The sequence below is a fragment of the Cherax quadricarinatus genome, chromosome 45 (assembly GCF_038502225.1).
Source record: "Cherax quadricarinatus isolate ZL_2023a chromosome 45, ASM3850222v1, whole genome shotgun sequence".
In the NCBI taxonomy this organism is placed as follows: domain Eukaryota; kingdom Metazoa; phylum Arthropoda; class Malacostraca; order Decapoda; family Parastacidae; genus Cherax; species Cherax quadricarinatus.
In genome coordinates this window covers 14,392,615-14,408,088 of record NC_091336.1, presented here as the reverse complement: position 1 = coordinate 14,408,088, position 15,474 = coordinate 14,392,615, and the positions used below count along the sequence as shown (strand labels likewise).

Here is a 15,474-nt window from a genome sequence, read left to right as displayed (position 1 = left end):
AATTCATTACCTTTGTAACTTGTGAGCTCATTACCTTTGTGCCTAGTTCAGCTATCAAAACTTTGGGGGCCCAGTCCCTGGACCCATTACGTACCTCTGTAATCTGTAAATACCTTTGTAACTTGTCATGATTGTGACCAGACTTACCTGGAGTTCATTACCTTTGTAAATTGTAAGTTCATTACCTTTGTAAATTGTGAGTTCATTACCTTTGTAAATTGTGAGTTCATTACCTCTGTAACTTGCTCAGCTTACCTGGAGTTTACCTGGAGAGAGTTTCGGGGGTCAATGCCCCCGCGGCCCGGTCTGTGACCAGGCCTCCTGGTGGATCAGCGCCTGATCAACCAGGCTGTTGCTGCTGGCTGCACGCAAACCAACGTACGAGCCACAGCCCGGCTGATCAGGAACTGACTTTAGGTGCTTGTCCAGTGCCAGCTTGAAGACTGCCAGGGGTCTGTTGGTAATCCCCCTTATGTGTGCTGGGAGGCAGTTGAACAGTCTCGGGCCCCTGACACTTATTGTATGGTCTCTTAACGTGCTAGTGACACCCCTGCTTTTCATTGGGGGGATGGTGCATCGTCTGCCAAGTCTTTTGCTTTCGTAGTGAGTGATTTTCGTGTGCAAGTTCGGTACTAGTCCCTCTAGGATTTTCCAGGTGTATATAATCATGTATCTCTCCCTCCTGCGTTCCAGGGAATACAGGTTTAGAAACCTCAAGCGCTCCCAGTAATTGAGGTGTTTTATCTCCGTTATGCGCGCCGTGAAAGTTCTCTGTACATTTTCTAGGTCGGCAATTTCACCTGCCTTGAAAGGTGCTGTTAGAGTGCAGCAATATTCCAGCCTAGATAGAACAAGGGACCTGAAGAGTGTCATCATGGGCTTGGCCTCCCTAGTTTTGAAGGTTCTCATTATCCATCCTGTCATTTTTCTAGCAGATGCGATTGATACAATGTTATGGTCCTTGAAGGTGAGATCCTCCGACATAATCACTCCCAGGTCTTTGACGTTGGTGTTTCGCTCTATTTTGTGGCCAGAATTTGTTTTGTACTCTGATGAAGATTTAATTTCCTCATGTTTACCATATCTGAGTAATTGAAATTTCTCATCGTTGAACTTCATATTGTTTTCTGCAGCCCACTGAAAGATTTGGTTGATGTCCGCCTGGAGCCTTGCAGTGTCTGCAATGGAAGACACTGTCATGCAGATTCGGGTGTCATCTGCAAAGGAAAACACGGTGCTGTGGCTGACATCCTTGTCTATGTCGGATATGAGGATGAGGAACAAGATGGGAGCTAGTACTGTGCCTTGTGGAACAGAGCTTTTCACCGTAGCTGCCTCGGACTTTACTCTGTTGACGACTACTCTCTGTGTTCTGTTAGTGAGGAAATTATAGATCCATCGACCGACTTTTCCTGTTATTCCTTTAGCGCGCATTTTGTGCGCTATTACGCCATGGTCACACTTGTCGAAGGCTTTTGCAAAGTCTGTATATATTACATCTGCATTCTTTTTGTCTTCTAGTGCATTTAGGACCTTGTCGTAGTGATCCAGTAGTTGAGACAGACAGGAGCGACCTGTTCTAAACCCATGTTGCCCTGGGTTGTGTAACTGATGGGTTTCTAGATGGGTGGTGATCTTGCTTCTTAGGACCCTTTCAAAGATTTTTATGATATGGGATGTTAGTGCTATTGGTCTGTAGTTCTTTGCTGTTGCTTTACTGCCCCCTTTGTGGAGTGGGGCTATGTCTGTTGTTTTTAGTAACTGAGGGACGACCCCCGTGTCCATGCTCCCTCTCCATAGGATGGAAAAGGCTCGTGATAGGGGCTTCTTGCAGTTCTTGATGAACACAGAGTTCCATGAGTCTGGCCCTGGGGCAGAGTGCATGGGCATGTCATTTATCGCCTGTTCGAAGTCATTTGGCGTCAGGATAACATCGGATAGGCTTGTGTTAATCAAATTTTGTGGCTCTCTCATAAAAAATTCATTTTGATCTTCGACTCTCAGTCTGGTTAGCGGCTTGCTAAAAACTGAGTCATATTGGGACTTGAGTAGCTCACTCATTTCCTTGCTGTCATCTGTGTAGGACCCATCTTGTTTAAGTAGGGGCCCAACACTGGGCGTTGTTCTCGATTTTGATTTGGCATAGGAGAAGAAATACTTTGGGTTTCTTTCGATTTCATTTATAGCTTTTAGTTCTTCCCGCGATTCCTGACTCCTAAAGGATTCTTTTAGCTTAAGTTCGATGCTTGCTATTTCTCTGACCAGTGTCTCCCTGCGCATTTCAGATATATTGACCTCTTTTAGCCGCTCTGTTATTCTTTTCCGTCGCCTGTAAAGGGAGCGCCTGTCTCTTTCCATTTTACATCTACTCCTCCTTTTTCTTAGAGGAATAAGCCTTGTGCATACATCGAGTGCCACCGAGTTAATCTGTTCCAGGCATAAGTTTGGGTCTGTGTTGCTTAGTATATCTTCCCAGCTTATATCGGTTAGGACTTGGTTTACTTGGTCCCACTTTATGTTTTTGTTATTGAAGTTGAATTTGGTGAATGCTCCCTCGTGACTAGTCTCATTTTGTCGGTCTGGGGCTCCTCGCATACATGTCTGAACCTCAATTATGTTGTGATCTGAGTATATTGTTTTTGATATGGTGACATTTCTTATCAGATCATCATTGTTAGTGAATATGAGGTCTAGTGTATTCTCCAGTCTAGTAGGCTCTATTATTTGCTGGTTTAAATTGAATTTTGTGCAGAGATTTAAAAGCTCGTGTGAGTGTGAGTTTTCATCAGAGCTGCCTCCTGGTGTTATTACTGCAACAATATTATTTGCTATATTCCTCCATTTTAGGTGCCTTAAGTTGAAATCCCCCAGGAGCAAGATGTTGGGTGCAGGAGCTGGAAGATTTTCCAGACAGTGGTCAATTTTTAACAGCTGTTCCTGGAATTGCTGGGATGTTGCATCCGGAGGCTTGTAGACTACCACAATGACTAGGTTTTGGTTCTCGACCTTTACTGCTAAAACTTCCACTACGTCATTTGAGGCATTAAGCAGTTCTGTGCAAACAAGTGACTCTGCAATGTACAGGCCAACCCCCCCCCCTTTTGCCTGTTCACTCTGTCACATCTGTATAGGTTGTAACCTGGGATCCATATTTCATTGTCCAAGTGATCCTTTATGTGGGTCTCAGTGAAAGCCGCGAACATTGCCTTTGCCTCTGCAAGCAGTCCACGGATGAAAGGTATTTTGTTGTTTGTTGCTGGCTTTAGACCCTGTATATTTGCAAAGAAGAATGTTATCGGACTGGTGGTATTGTTGGTACTTGGGGGGGGATTTTTTTCCGGCATTGGTATCTGTATCTGTTGGTTTGGAGTGGAGGCCATCGACTGTGGTTCCACTCCAGGAATGACTGGATTTGGTGTACGATTTCTGCCATTTCCTGCAAGTTTTTTTTCCTTCCTGGCACTAAAAAACCTCTCCCTCTTGAGTGGCTGTGGCTACCCAGGTTTTCCCATGGCCTGGATGTTTTGTATCTTTTTGTCCCCTTTAGATGGTATGCCTGGCAATTTAAGTTATAGCACAGTCTTTCCTGTACTGAAGAGGTACACATTTCAGGGTGAAAAAGCTTACAGGAAGGGAGTTTGCATTTTCCTGTTGTCATATGGGCATGGCATTTTCTAGGGTGGTCATAGTTGCACGTCCCATCTGTTTTCCCAGATTTCCCATGCCAGCAGATACCAAGTGCATAGTATGTGCACAGGCTTGGTTTCCGCTTGCCTTGGGTTTCTGTGACTGTATTCCCTGTTGGTGCATGTTTCCCTGTCTTACTTCTATCCTCCCTAGCACCAACAATGGAGCTCCCACCAGTTGTTTTTGGTAATTTATCCTCACTATTGCTATTGGAGTCCTCTTGTTTGCTATTTCCTGCGGAATTTCTAGTTTGCAATATTGGTTTTATCTTATCTTTGACTACACTTGTTTCCCTACTATGGCTCCTGTCCCCTATGAGGTCATTTATATGTATTCCTTCCTGCGTATAATTCCCGACTACCTGGACAAAATCTCCAGCTTCACCATTACTGTCTCCCAGGACAGTATCTCCAGCTTCACCATTTCTGTCTCCCAGGACAGCACCTCCAGCTTCACCATTTCTGTCTCCCAGGACAGCACCTCCAGCTTCACCATTACTGTCTCCCAGGACAGCACCTCCAGCTTTACTATTACTGTCTCCCAGGACATCACCTCCAGCCTTACAGTTTGTGACTACATGGCCAGTATCAGCTATCAAAACTTTGGAGTCCAGTCCCTGGACCAATTATGTACCTCTGTAATCTTTTGACTACCGCCCACAGGATGGGTATGGGGTGCATAATAAACATATTAAACTAAAAAATTAAACTAACAGCAGAGCAAAGTTGCTGGTTATGGGAGATTTCAACCACAGGGAGATTGTGAAAATTTGTGTGGACTGCCTCCAAGTGAGTCGCCTACCCTGGCAAACTCTGTTGACACCGAGCTCTGAGGTGGGTACCTCAGCCTCACAAGTGGCTTATAGGACAGATTTTCACAAATGATTGATGTTGCAAGAAACTCGCCTGCATGCACGTATAAAGGGCTAACTTACTTGGTGTTGCAGCATATATCCTGATCTTCAACTTCCCTAAGCTTAGCCTTATCCCCTCTGGACTTCCCCTCAAAAACCACGTGCAACCGGGAGCCTTAATTCCTGCAATATTCAATCGTTATTAGTGTCCTGCCTGCACCTCAGAAATTCCTATATCCAAGAGGGTATGTATCCCCTAGTATAACTATGCAGACACGGACACTAGCTTCCAGACTGCCCTGAGACACTGGTACTTACTGGGCATGCACTGCCTGTTGCACACCGGGCCCACAGATCAAACTCACTCACAATCTCCCCAGACACTGGCCAGAAATCTACGAGATAAAGTGGAGGTCTTGTCTTACTGTATGGGCCTGACGGAGGTCATCTACGGTACATCGAGGTGCCTCTACCAGATTTCCCCAGGTCTCAAATGTGAAGACACGTGGGGGGCGCCGTCTGTTGATCACGGCATGTCTTGTCCAGTTGGTGTCTGTCTTAAGAAGAACGAGCTGGTCTCTCTTCCAGACCCTCGTCTCTTCGTTCAAACTAGGGCTGCCAGTTCTCCCTAGCTAACTTATCCTAGTTTTGGCCTACATTATCGGCCTATTACTACCTATGTTAAGGTCTTAGGTCTACATTATTATTATCTGCAGTTGCCTTAGTAAACCTAATATTAATATACTAACAGTAAAACTACCTACTCCTTCCCTGAAGAGTAAATCTATAAATTAAATAAATGCCTACCATCCACGCCACCCCCCGGGGAGAGAAATGTGTTTATGATTGGGGAGAACACCTTTTGTTTGGGTGAGTTTAAGGGCCACCCAGCTCAGCCGCTCCATTACGACCATGTCGGATCGGTCCTGTGGAACTTTAGGGACCAAATAAATTTCCACAGAGATTGACTGGGAAAACCTGGAGCCACATGGGGGTCCCAAAACATGGAGAGCCAAGATGTTGGACGTGGTTCTGGAAAACCTCATGCGCCAACATGCTAAGGACACAACCAGAGTGAGAGGGGAGGATGAACCAGCAAGATTGGACCTTGTGTTCACCCTGGGCAGCTCAGACATTGAAGACATCAAGTATGAGAGTCCCCTAGGAGCTAGCGACCACGTGGTTCTGTGCTTTGAATACATAGTAGAGCTGCAAGTGGAGAGAGTAACAGGAGTTGAATGGGAAAAGCCTGACTTTAAAAGAGGGGACTACATAGGGTTGAAGAACTTCCTGCCGGAGGTTCCGTGGGACAGAGAAATGGCAGGAAAGCCAGTAAACGAAATGATGGAATATGTAACAACGAACTGCAAGGAGGTAGTGGAAAGGTTTATTCCCAAGGGCAACAGAAACAACAGGAAGACCAGAACGAGCCCCTGGTTTACCCAACGGTGTAAGGAGGCTAAAACCAAGTGCAATAGAGAATGGAAAAAGTACAGAAGGCAGAGAACACACAAAAATAGGGAGATCAGTCGCAGAGCCAGGAACGAGTACGCACAGGTAAGGAGGGAGGCCCAGCGACAGTATGAAAATGACATAGCATCGAGAATCAGGACTGACCTGAAACTGTTGTATAGCCACATCAGGAGGAAGACAACAGTCAAAGACCAGGTGATCAGATTAAGGACAGAAGGTGGAGAACTCACAAGAAATGATCAGGAGGTATATGAGGAGCTAAACAGGAGATTTAAGGAAGTTTTTACAGTAGAGATAGGAAGGGCTGTGGGAAGACAGCACAGAAGGGAACATCAAGAGGGAATATACCAACAAGTGTTGGATGACATACGAACAACCGAGGAGGAGGTGAAGAAGCTCCTAAGTGACCTTGATACCTCAAAGGCGATGGGACCGGACAGCATCTCCCAATGGGTCCTTAGAGAAGGAGCAGAGATGCTGTGCATGCCTCTAACCACAATCTTCAACACATCCCTTGAAACTGGGCAACTACCTGAGAAATGGAAGACAGCAAATGTAGTCCCCATATTTAAGAAAGGAAACAAAAACGAGGCACTAAACTACAGACCTGTGTCTCTGACATGTATTGTGTGCAAAGTCATGGAGAAGATTATCAGGAGGAGAGTGGTGGAACACCTGGAACGGAACAAGATTATAAATGAAAACGAGCATGGGTTCATGGAAGGCAAATCTTGTATCACAAACCTCCTGGAGTTTTATGACAAGGTAACAGAAGTAAGACACGAGAGAGAGGGGTGGGTTGATTGCGTTTTCCTAGACTGCAGGAAGGCCTTTGACACAGTTCCCCACAAGAGATTAGTGCAGAAGCTGGAGGATCAGGCGCATATAACAGGGAGGGCACTGCAATGGATCAGGGAATACCTGACAGGGAGGCAGGAACGAGTCGTGGTACGTGAAGAGGTATCACAGTGGGCGCCTGTGACGAGCGGGGTCCCACAGGGGTCAGTTCTAGGACCCGTGCTATTTTTTATATATGTGAACGACATGATGGAAGGAATAGACTCTGAAGTGTCCCTATTCGCAGATGATGTGAAGTTGATGAGAAGAATTAAATTGGATGAGAATGAGGCAGGACTGTAAAGAGACCTGGACAGGCTGGACATGTGGTCCAGTAACTGGCTTCTCGAATTCAGTCCTGCCAAATGCAAAGTCATGAAGATTGGGGAGGGGCAAAGAAGGCCGCAGACAGAGTATAGGCTAGGTGGACAAAGACTACAGACCTCACTCAGGGAGAAAGACCTTGGGGTGACCATAACACCGAGCACGTCACCGGAGGCACACATCAACCAAATAAATGCTGCAGCATACGGGCGCCTGGCAAACCTGAGAATAGCATTCCGATACCTTAATAAGGAATCATTCAAGACACTGTACGCTGTGTATGTTAGGCCCATACTGGAGTATGCAGCACCAGTCTGGAACCCACACCTGGTCAAGCACGTCAAGAAGTTAGAGAATGTACAAAGGTTTGCAACAAGGCTAGTCCCAGAGCTCAGGGGAATGTCGTACAAGGAAAGGTTGAGGAAACTCGAACTGACGACAGAGTACAGAAGGGTCAGGGGAGACATGATAACGACATACAAGATACTGCGGGGAATAGACAAGGTGGACAGAGATAGGATGTTCCAGAGAGGGGACACAGGAACAAGGGGTCACAACTGGAAGCTGAAGATTCAGACGAGTCACAGGGACGTTAGGAAGTATTTCTTCAGTCATAGAGTCGTCAGGAAGTGGAATAGCCTAGCAAGTGAAGTAGTGGAGGCAGGAACCATACATAGTTTTAAGAAGAGGTATGATAACGCTCAGGAAGCAGAGAGAGAGAGAGAGGACCTAGTAGCAATCAGTGAAGAGGCAGGGCCAGGAGCTGAGTCTCGACCCCTGCAACCACAATTAGGCGAGTACAATTAGGTGAGTACACACACACACACACACACACACACACACACAGGAATATACCAACAAGTGTTGGATGACATACAAATGAGGAGGAGGTGAAGAAGCTGCTAAGGGACATCGATACCTCAAAGGCAATGGGACCGGACATCTCCCCGTGGGTCCTTAGAGAGGGAGCGGATATGATGTGCGTGCCACTTACCACAATCTTCAACACATCCATGGAAACTGGGCAACTACCTGAGGTATGGAAGACGGCAAATGTAGTTCCCATTTTTAAAAAAAGAGACAGAAAAGAGGCATTAAACTACAGACCTCTGTCACTGACGTGTATAGTATGCAAAATTATGGAGAAGATTATCAGGAGAGTGGTGGAGCACCTGGAATGGAACGAGAGTATAAAAGCCAACCAGCACTGATTCATGGAAGGCAAATCCTGTGTCACAAACCTTCTGGAGTTTTATGATAAAGTAACAGAAGTAAGACACGAGAAAGAGGAGTGGTGTTGATTGCATCTTCTTGGTCTGCAAGGCCTTTGAAACAGTTCCTCCCAAGAGATTAGTGCAGAAGCTAGAGGATCAGGCGCATATAACAGGAAGGGCACTGCAATGGATCTGAGAATACCTGACAGGGAGGCAACAACGAGTCATGGTACGTGATGAGGTATCACAGTGGGCACCTGTGACGAGTGGGGTTCCACAGGGGTCGGTCCTAGGACCAGTGCTATTTTTGGTATATGTGAACATGATGGAAGGGTTAGACTCAGAAGTGTCCCTGTTCGCAGACAATGTAAAGTTAATGAGGATAATTAAATCAGATGAGGATTAGGCAGGACTTCAAACAGACCTGGACAGACTGGACACCTGGTCCAGCAACTGGCTTCTCGAATTTAACCCCACCAAATGCAAAGTCATGAAGATCGGGGAAGGGCACAGAAGACCGCAGACGGAGTATAAGCTATGTGGCCAAAGACTGCAAACCTCGCTCAAGGAGAAAGATCTTGGGGTGAGTATAACACCGAGCATGTCTCCGGAAACACACATCAACCAGATAACTGCTGCAGCATATGGGCGCCTGGCAAACCTGAGAACAGCATTCCAATACCTTAGTAAGGAATCGTTCAAGACACTGTACATCGTGTACGTCAGGCCCATACTGGAGAATGCAGCAAGTGTCTGGAACCCTCACTTGATCGAGTACGTCAAGAAATTAGAGAAAGTGCAAAGGTTTGCGACAAGGCTAGTTCCAGAGCTAAGGGGAATGTCCTATGACGACACTGGAGGACAGGAGGGTCAGGGGAGACATGATAACGACATAAAATACTGCGCGGAATTAGACAAGGTGGGCAAAGACAGGATGTTCCAGGGAGGCGACACAGAAACAAGAGATCATAATTAGAAGTTGAAGACTCAGATGAGTCAAAGGGATGTTGGGAAGTATTTCCTCAGTCAGAGTTTTCAAGCAGTGGAATAGCCTAGAAAGTGACGTAATGGAGGCGGAAACCATACGTAGCTTTAAGACGAGGTTTGATAAAGCTCATGGAGCAGGGAGAGAGAGGACCCAGTAGCAACCAGGGGAGATGCAGGGCCAGGAGCTAAGACTCGACCCCTGCAACCACAAATAGGTGGGTACAAATAAGTGAGTACACACTCGACCCTTGCAACCTCAACTAGGTGAGTACTAGGTGAGTGTACACACACACACACATTGAACCTCCGTGGTTCAATCCAGGGCATAGGCGTAAATGTTGAGCATGTTTCCATACACCTACTGTCCCTCTTCACCGAGCAGTATATAGGTACCTGAGTGTTAGCAAGGTAAATTCTGTCTTACAAATCTGCTACAACTCTATGATAAGGTAACGAAAGTAAGCGGGAAGAAAGCGGGATGGATGGACGATATTTTCTCCTGCATGAAGTGTGATACAGTACCTCACAAGAGTCTGGGACAAAAAAAAAAAAAACTAAAGGAGTAGGCAGGAATAACAAAGCAGTAGTGTGGATAAAATAATATTTAAAAAGAAAGGAAGCGAGTTATTGTCAGGGAGGAGATATCGGAATGAGCGACTGTGGCACTAGTCTAAGCAAGGACCCCAAAAGGGTCCGTGCTTAGACCAGTACTATTTCTTGTTTATGTACGCGACATAACAGAAGAAATCGAGTTAGAGATATCTAACGTGGGGAATACAAGCAGTAGACCAGGAAAGACCACAAATGGATCTGGACAAGCTGATGATTGATCTGACAAGTGGCTATTAGAATTTCACCCAAGCAAATGCAAAGTTATGGAAATTGGGAAAGAGCAAAGACGACCGGAAACAGAATACAGGTTAGGGAGACAGACTGTTAACCTCCCTGAAAGAGAAGGACCTTGGGGTGAGTGAGAACTTATTCGGTCATAAAGTTCCATGGGGCAGATACGTCGTATGATAGGAGATAAGATAGGATTTCGTTCGGATTTTTAACCCCGGAGGGTTAGCCACCCAGGATAACCCAAGAAAGTCAGTGCGTCATCGAGGACTGTCTAACTTATTTCCATTGGGGCCCTTAATCTTGTCCCCCAGGATGCCACCCACACCAGTCGACTAACACCCAGGTACCTATTTGCTGCTAGATGAACAGGACAACAGGTGAAAGGGAACGTGCCGAAATGTTTCCACCTGCCGGGAATCGAACCCGGGCCCTCCGTGTGTGAAGCGGGAGCTTTAGCCACCAGGCCACTATATTCCACGGAAAGGCCGTCGAGTTCTGCTGACTCTTACATCCACCCAAAAACACACAGGGTCCACTGTATACACCTGGGTTGGCGAAGGTGGTTGGAAGGTACATTTTAATTGATATATTTACCCTTCGAGGAAGAGGTAGGTAGTTTATACTGTTAGTAAACTAATATTAGGACTATTGGAGGCAACTGTAGAAAATAATAATGTAGACCTAAGACCATAACGTAGGTAGTAATAGGCCGGTAATGTAGGCAAACACTAGGTTATATTAGCCAGGTAGAACTGGCAGCCCTAGTTTGAATGCCGGGGCATGGAGTTTTGAGACCCCAGTGCCTTCTTCTAAGATCAGACACCATCAGAATAACAAGTGCCGTGAACAGCAGGGCGGCGCCCCTACATGTCTTCATATACTAGACCTGGGAAAATCTGGTGGAGGCACCTCGAAGTACCGTAGATGACCTCCGTCAGGCCCATACAGTAAGACAAGACCTCCCTTTCTTAGATTTTTTTAGATTTTGCCACCGAAGTGGCTAGTTTATTGTGCACCCCATATCCATCCTGTGGACGGTAGCACGAGAGCATATGGATACACAAAAGGCCTAGGAACTAGGCCCCAAAGGGTTAACAGGAATACATATGGATTTATATCTTAGTATGATAAATTAGACACATGTGCAACTCTTGGGTATCTTTATTGACATGTCGGTTCTCTGAACCATTCATCTACAAACCTGTCAGACACTGCAACTTCTTGGGATCTTAATACTTAGGAATTCTTCGCTTGCCTAATTCTTGGGCACAACCTACTTCCACATTGAACAAATGTGACACTACCTATGACTGCTACACCTCTCCTGCCATACGGTTTATAAGCTGCTTCTCCGCTCATCTGCCGTATTCTACTCAAGATTGATGGACTGAACACATCGACTCAAGGTTGAGGGACTGATTACCTCATTCTCCTCCTGTTCTTCAAGTTTCTCCTATGTATGGACTGATGAAGCCACTGTGTGGCGAAACGTTTCCTCAATAAAGATACCCAAGAGTTGCACATGTGTCTAATTTATCAACATGTCGGTTCTCTGAACCATTCATCTACAAACCTGTCAGACACTGCAACTTCTTGGGATCTTAATACTTAGGAATTCTTCGCTTGCCTAATTCTTGGGCACAACCTACTTCCACATTGAACAAATGTGACACTACCTATGACTGCTACACCTCTCCTGCCATACGGTTTATAAGCTGCTTCTCCGCTCATCTGCCGTATTCTACTCAAGATTGATGGACTGAACACATCGACTCAAGGTTGAGGGACTGATTACCTCATTCTCCTCCTGTTCTTCCAGTTTCTCCTATGTATGGACTGATGAAGCCACTGTGTGGCGAAACGTTTCCTCAATAAAGATACCCAAGAGTTGCACATGTGTCTAATTTATCAACATGTCCGTTCTCTGAACCATTCATCTACAAACCTGTCAGACACTGCAACTTCTTGGGATCTTAATACTTAGGAATTCTTCGCTTGCCTAATTCTTGGGCACAACCTACTTCCACATTGAACAAATGTGACACTACCTATGACTGCTACACCTCTCCTGCCATACGGTTTATAAGCTGCTTCTCCGCTCATCTGCCGTATTCTACTCAAGATTGATGGACTGAACACATCGACTCAAGGTTGAGGGACTGATTACCTCATTCTCCTCCTGTTCTTCCAGTTTCTCCTATGTATGGACTGATGAAGCCACTGTGTGGCGAAACGTTTCCTCAATAAAGATACCCAAGAGTTGCACATGTGTCTAATTTATCAACATGTCGGTTCTCTGAACCATTCATCTACAAATATCTTAGTATATCTGGTATATCTGGTATCTTATTTTCATTAATAAGATATCTTGACATGTCACATAGGTTATTATACTGTCTGTCTCTGTATTCTTCAATAAGTGGACAATTAAGCACATAGTGTTCAAGAGAGTGACCATATGCCTGATCACATAATTTACATTTAGTTTGATCATCATCTGTGTGTCTCCCAAACTGCCAGAAGTACTTGTAACCAAGCCTAAGCCTGGCCACTACAACATCAGTCAGTCTGTTCACATTGCAAGTTGCTCCATAAACATACTTATCAACGTTCATGTTATCATAGTGGGTTATAGATCTACTCAGGCTTCTAACTGCATTCCTATAACAATCATTTTCATTATTTACTTCTCTCCTAATATTATTCCTAATGCTAGACACAGTTATACCAAAGTTATATTCTACATTCTCCTTCTGGGTACTCTTCTTGGCTAACATATCAACTTTATCATGAAGGAGTAACCCAATGTGTGATGGGATCCATAGCAATTGTACATTAATTCCTTTGTCCCTAATTTTTTAGTATCTATACCTGGCTTCTCCAATGAGCATGTTGTTGGAGTCATTATATGAGTCAAGAGCCTTCAATGATGACATAGAATCAGTAATGATGATAGAATCAAGCTCAGTGTCATAGGTTAGCTTTAGCGCCATTAGGATTGCAAACAATTCAGTTTGCAGTGTAGACGCCCAGTTGTTAATTCTTATGCCTAACTCAACAAATTTATTATCCTTTTTAACAAGGGAGGTGGCAACAAGAGCAGATGCAGCCCTGCCAGAAGACTCCTGTTTAGATCCATCAATGTATATAACTTGTGATAACTTATTACTACCAGCTAGGTGAGAAATTTCTTCTTGAGCAGTTGCTCTAACAAGAGATTTAAGGAAGGGATTACTAGCAATGAGCTTCTTGGGAGGGACTTGTAGGTATGTGATATTAAATGAACACATCTTCCACGGAGGGGTGAGATGCTCTTGTTGCCTACAGTGATACAGTTCATGCAGGTTATAAAACTTGATGTAATTGCACGTTTTCACAATCCATTTAGATCTGTGTGTATCTACCTCTAGACACTTGGTAAGGTACATTGTGACAGTGTCTGGTTCGTTTCTCAACATTCTAATACCGAGTACAGTGTTAATCTCAATAATCCTATCACTGATACTAGAAATACCAAGCTCCTTCCTCATGTTAAGAACTTTTGTAGATATGGGACAGCCAAGAATAATCCTGAGAGCTTCATTTTGCATTAACTCCAAGGGTCGGAGAGAACTTTCTCTAGCTAATATCAACATGGGAGCAGCATAATCAATTAAGGACCTAACATAGGCTATGTACATCATTCTTACGATTCTCACATTACCACCATAGTTGGGGTTGTAGCCAGCAACAGCTTTGAGAGCATTTATCCTAGCTTTGCATTTCTTGTTTAGTTGTGGTATAGTGGATTTGTTAAAGGGTACATCTACACCAAGATTTCACCCTGCAAATAGATGGGTGGGGGATGTCGTTTGCTTGTTAATATCTTTGTTTTAGAGGAAGATATTATGAGGCCTAGTCGATTACAAATTGCTTGAACTTCATTAAGAATGGTATTCATCTTCTTATGCCCTGTTGTATGGATCATATCATCAGCATAGCTTATAGCTATATGTTTAGGTGAGGCAGGTAGAGCATTTAGGAGAGCATTAATCAGAATATTAAATAGCATGGGACTAAGAACTCCTCCCTGCGGTGTACCTAAAGACATTTCTTTAGAATCACTTCTGAAGTCTTGGTAAAGGACAGAGGATACTCTATTTGACAGGTATCCTATTATCCAGCAGAGTAAGCTACCACCAATATTCATTTTGGCTAGTTCATGTAGTATAACGGTTCTGTTCGCAATATCAAATGCAGATTTTAGATCAAGGAAAGTGGTAAAACTAGTAGAGGTGTGTGCAGTGAGAAAGGTGGAAATACAGTTCTGCACACTTTTACCTTTCATGAGCCCATAGAGGTAGGGGGAAAGTTGGTGTCTGATTCTGTAGTACAGTCTCTTAAGTATCATTCTTTCAAAAGTTTTACAAAGACAACTAGTTAAGGAGATCGGCCTAAATGTATCAGGCTGTTGGGGCTTAGGGATAGGCACAATGAGACTATTGGTCCAGGAAGTAGGAAGAACGCCCTCAATGTAACTGAGATTATACAGTGCCAACAAAGGGTTATCAGGCACGTGCCTTTAGAGTTCTGAGAATATCATAGGTTATACCATCCTCTCCAGGAGCAGTTGATCGACCTTTGGTTAATGCATTATCTAATTCATACTCGGTAAAGAGGCAGTCACTCTCATCAATATTTTGGCTCATAAAATTAATCAGTTTCAACATTTCTTCAGAAGTACTCTCTAATTTTTTTCTAATATGAGATGGAAGGTTTTCATGCCTGGATGTTTTGGACCAGTCATTTATGAGGTCATTTGCTTTTTCAAGAGGAAAGGGATGAGCAATATTGCCAGTCTTTTTCCTGGTTATTTTATTTATACCTTTCCAAGCCAAACTCAAAGGGGTGGACCTATTTAATCTACTAACAAACTGTTCCCATTCCTGTTGCCTAAGTTCTTCCTTTCTATTCCTTGCATTTGTTAGTGCAGCTTGGAACGTTCTGAGCAGGTCTGGGGTTCTACATTCACAGTATGCTTTACCAATTCTCCTAGCTGCATGTGTTAGATTGCGTAGCTGTGGATCATTATAGTATTTACATTGGTTTTTATTGTTATTTATAGTGGAGGGTCTTTGTTTCCTATTCCTGCCCACTTGATCTGTGAGAACACTCTCAATAGTGGTAATTAAATCATCATTAAATTTTTGTGTGCCAATGGGCTCGTAATTCTTATACCATTGATCCAAGTGGTTAATAAAGTTGTCTCTGTGTTCT

The 15,474-nt window shown here is 44.3% G+C and overlaps 1 protein-coding gene across 1 annotated transcript in view; it reads right to left on the bottom strand.

The window, feature by feature from the left end:
- The window catches only part of LOC128694797 (stromal cell-derived factor 2), a 124,065-nt gene extending 118,611 nt beyond the window's left edge, over positions 1–5,454 (bottom strand). Inside the window, exon 1 of the mRNA XM_070094247.1 lies at positions 5,400–5,454. Coding sequence (XP_069950348.1) covers positions 5,400–5,454 — 55 coding nt within the window. The remainder of the gene's footprint in view (positions 1–5,399) is intronic.
- Positions 5,455–15,474: the final 10,020 nt, after the last annotated feature.